The 4,062-nt window shown below is 45.9% G+C and overlaps 1 protein-coding gene across 1 annotated transcript; it reads right to left on the bottom strand.

Annotated features, from left to right (window-relative positions):
- Positions 1-822: 822 nt before the first annotated feature.
- Positions 823-2,624, bottom strand: LOC142448828 (suppressor of cytokine signaling 5-like). The gene is given in 2 exon segments (XM_075550685.1): positions 823-1,998; positions 2,000-2,624. Coding segments are annotated over 2 exon segments (1,614 nt in total). The 5' UTR covers positions 2,438-2,624.
- Positions 2,625-4,062: the final 1,438 nt, after the last annotated feature.

The following is a 4,062-nucleotide window of genomic DNA, read 5'->3' as shown; positions in this document are numbered from 1 at the left end:
TCAAGGACACCGGGCAGGCAGAGGGAAAGACCCAGCTTCACTGTGTCAGATGCACAGATGTCAACTGACAGACTCACACACGGGACTACAACAGCAGCTATTCCAAAGGATGCCTGCTATAAGTTCAAGCATTCATTTAAAACATTAATACTTAGGGCCTTCAAATAAAATTCTAATGCTAACTCTGATTAAGGCTGAAATTTTAAGAACTACTAGTTAGAAAACCTGGTTTATGTAACAGTGCCCTTTGCAGAAGAGAAAAGGCGACGGACTATAAGCTATGTCAACACCTAAGTGAACTGCACTATGCCCTTGTGGCCAGGAAATTGCTCCCCTCCCCCACCCCAAAAGGAAGGCAGTCTTTATTTTTTGGACTTCCAAAGCTCAACTGACAGTAACTACAAACATCACTGCTTTTGGAAGGTTATAGAAAAATTCTTAGAAAAAATAATAATTTCAAACATTAGTCACACTGTTGAAATACCATCCAATATTAATAATTTGATCTTCAGTAAGAAATAGAATGCTTCATAGTAAATGCCCCAGAGTTGTTTCACTCAGTTATGATGTAGCCATTAAAAACTAAACCTTTAGCTAAATAGGTAAAACGTTTCTGTAGGCCTGGCCGCACACCTGTCCCTCCCTCTCTGTTGTTTCCATAGGCACCACGTGCATCTGAGTCAGCCAGCAGGTTGCACCTGACGGAGAGGCCAGCACTGAGCTCACACTCCGCACTGAGCAGTCCTCAGCACACCTAAAGATGCTGTGCTCGCTCCAGCGTCCTGCCTGATGCACACGGATGCACAACCAGGGCAGGCAAGCTTACTTTGCCTTGACTGGCTCTCGCTCTAACCAGCGAACCCTAACTTTCTGCTTATAGTGATACGCTTTCAAAAAATCCTGTAACATGGACGGCAAAGGGAGCCCATCGATGCCGTCACAGGTCGTGCATCTGCAGATGACAGCACGGCAGATATATTGCAGGCTAAAGGGAAAAGTCCTATTTAGGGATATAGTCAGCAAGGGTTCCAAAAACATGCAAGAACTGGGATCTTGATAATGCTCCAAAAGTCCCGTGACGGTGGAGGAATGGAACACACACGGGTCGTGGGCATCGAAGCTGAAGTTGTGGTTCCACTGTTCAATGCGGGCATGCAGGGATCGGTTGTAGCGGCGGAAGCTCACAGAGAAGAGGTAGTCCTCCTGCGCAGAGTCCCTGAGCAAAAACGTGCCTTCCGGCGTCCCTTCCAGAAGGGCTTCGGCTTCATACCGGTCCATCACCCCCCAGTAACAGGGATTCCCTGTAATCTGAAGTAAGTCTGGCACGAGGCAGTGGATGTAATCAATCTGCGTGTGCACTTTCCACGCTCCCTGTCTGCTAACGTGGGCACGGCTGTCTCCAGACACCTGCCGTTGCTTCTGTCTTCGGGACTGCAAACACAGCGTGGTGCTGTCCTCCTCGGAGTCACAGCTAGCTTGTGGAACTGCAGAACTGTCCCCACTGATGTCAGTCATTCCAGGAGCTAATTTTGGTCCCAGTTGATATAACGGATTAACCTGTGCAGTAGCTTCAAATGTATGTATTTATGCATTGGGAGGGGGGTCGACCCCTTCTTCAATACTGAGCCGTCTTCTCTCTCTAAGCCTGTCTTCTTCATCTTCTGTAGAAACCAAAGATGGGTCAAATGTATCGAAAAACGTTGAATGTGGGCTGACCGGCGCTGTATGCTGTTTAATCAAATGCCATTTCTGAGCTAAATCTGAGCCAGCCGGGAAAGGGCATTTCTCTAGCATTAATCCTGAAAGATGTATTTTTCTTTTGTTTGAAAACAGGGGTTTTGACTGCTTGCTGTACGTTCTGATGGGAAAACCCAACCCAACCGTGTCCTGCAGCCTCTGTCGCAGAGAGCTGCCTCGGGCGGTCCTGCTGGTAACACTGTCCACGTCGTGCACAGAGCCGACGCCGTAGCGCCTCTCGCGCCGAGGAAGTCCACTTGGGAGTTCTACCAACCTTTTGGTCAGTCTCTAATGAACTTGGAGTCTTCGGGGACCAGGAGTGCTTTTTCTTCCCACCCCAAGGCGCGTGTCTAGAGTAGGAGTCCCTTCTTTTAAGTCTGGTGCCTGGGGTGGTCACACACGAATCGTTGTCCTTTTCGATGCTGATTTCGACAATCTGAGGGATTTCTGTGGCACAATTTTGGCTTCTCCGTGAAGAATTCTTTGCAGGGCTGAACCCCAGCTGTAAGGCAACGTTTTCTCGTAAGGGGCTGCTTTGCTGCTGAGGTGCGGAATCTCCTATGCTGCTGGTCTTCTCTGGGACACACAGGCATCTGTTGGCGTTCAAGTTCACATTTTCGCTGCAGTTTCCTCCCTCGAGACCAAAGAGATTCTGACATCTGTATTTGAAGTTATTCCACATTTTCCCCACTTTATCCATTGATTATCAGGCCGGTCGGGGGGCGCGGAGCGGCCTCATGCAGGGGGCACCTGCGGCCAGGCTTGACGGGCCCAGACGGCGCAGCCACCCGGAGGGCAAGTCCGCCTGCCCGCCCCGCCGGCTCTGTCCGGTCCCTCCGACTGCCCGAGCAAGCAGCCTAGCTTCCTCCACACGGAGCGCGGGGACCCCAGCTCCGTCGGATGCCCCTGCCAGGCCCCCACCCCCTTCCCCGATTGCCTCCCCCTCTTCACCCTTTTCCCCTCCCCCCCTAACCCCCACCGGAATGGAAAATCTGATCAAATTTTTAAATAAAGGAACATTTTTAGGCAGAAATCTAATTATAGATTAAAGAGGAAAGGATCGCAGCCTGAAAACTTGAAGGCAAATGTACTTGTCCAAGAAATATTTATGGACCATCTAGGCAAAAGCCATTGGCAATATAAAGATGAAGTCAATGTGCCTGAGATGGAAGAGCAATATCGGAAAAATTTGAACACAGATTGGATCTGGAATAGTGGAGAAGAGGAATCTGCAGATGACTTGTTATATGAGGTACTAGCAATGAGAAAGATAATAATAGCATTAGCTATTATGGAGATGCTGGCAATAATAATAATAATAAACAGTTCTCATTATTTTAAAGATAGCAAGTGAAACTGGTAAACTTGTTTTATATGTGCTTCTGTGCAATAAACCTTGTGAAAATATCTGACAACTGCAGCAATTCTAGAACTCTGGAGAGAACTCAGGGAAAGGTGAATGAAGACAGTGTGGATGTGTAAGAATTTAAATTGAAAAAGAGTAGTTAAAGGAGCCAAGGAAGGCAACTTAAATTCTCATATCACACACTTCCACAGTTCAGTCATATTTAACATTGCTGTATTTAAAAGACCATATTTAAAAATTCATATTTAAAAGCACATCACCACAATTCGTCCTTCAGTATTCATCATTTGTTCCCCCATGTCCCTCAACCTGGACTCCCTAACACTGGCCTAATCCTGACAAGCCATTACATCAATTGCTGTCACTATACATTGGTTCTTCTTGTGCTTTATAAACTGGGAAACATATCAAAGATGAAAGAAAGTAAGAAAGAAAGAAAGAAAAGAGAAGAAAAGAAAGACCACTGGCAATATTTAAATAAGCCAGAGAGAAAAATCTTTGTCCAAACAAGCGAGAAATATTTAAACCTAGAACAAATCCAGAATGGGTTGAAAGGGAGACCAGCTGACCAGATACCCTAATATACTGTGGTTGCATCCACCATAATTAAGATTACAATAATCTCTGGCTGATAGTAGAGGTATTTATGTCTCTCGACTGTAGTCAAATGGGATCTGTAGTCAGAAGCTTAATTCACATAGGTATTCTGCATTTTCTCTGTCCTTCATAGCTTTCTATACATTGGGTGTTCACAATTTAAGCTCTGATACCTTTCCCTCCATTTTATTTGGATTTTGTTCTTTGTCATCTTTGGATTACACAGGCTGATGTGTTTTTTTCATGTTAACTTAGTTGATGCCACACTTAGATGGCTGCCTGTTTGGAGACATTGTCAAAAAGGGCATTGCTATGTGTGATAGGATTATATCTACCCACCGTCAAGGCAATCCAATCAATGT

The sequence above is a fragment of the Tenrec ecaudatus genome, chromosome 5 (genome assembly GCF_050624435.1).
Source record: "Tenrec ecaudatus isolate mTenEca1 chromosome 5, mTenEca1.hap1, whole genome shotgun sequence".
Classification (NCBI taxonomy): domain Eukaryota; kingdom Metazoa; phylum Chordata; class Mammalia; order Afrosoricida; family Tenrecidae; genus Tenrec; species Tenrec ecaudatus.
The sequence above is the reverse complement of the archived record's forward strand: the minus strand, read 5'-3'. Positions and strand labels throughout refer to the sequence as shown.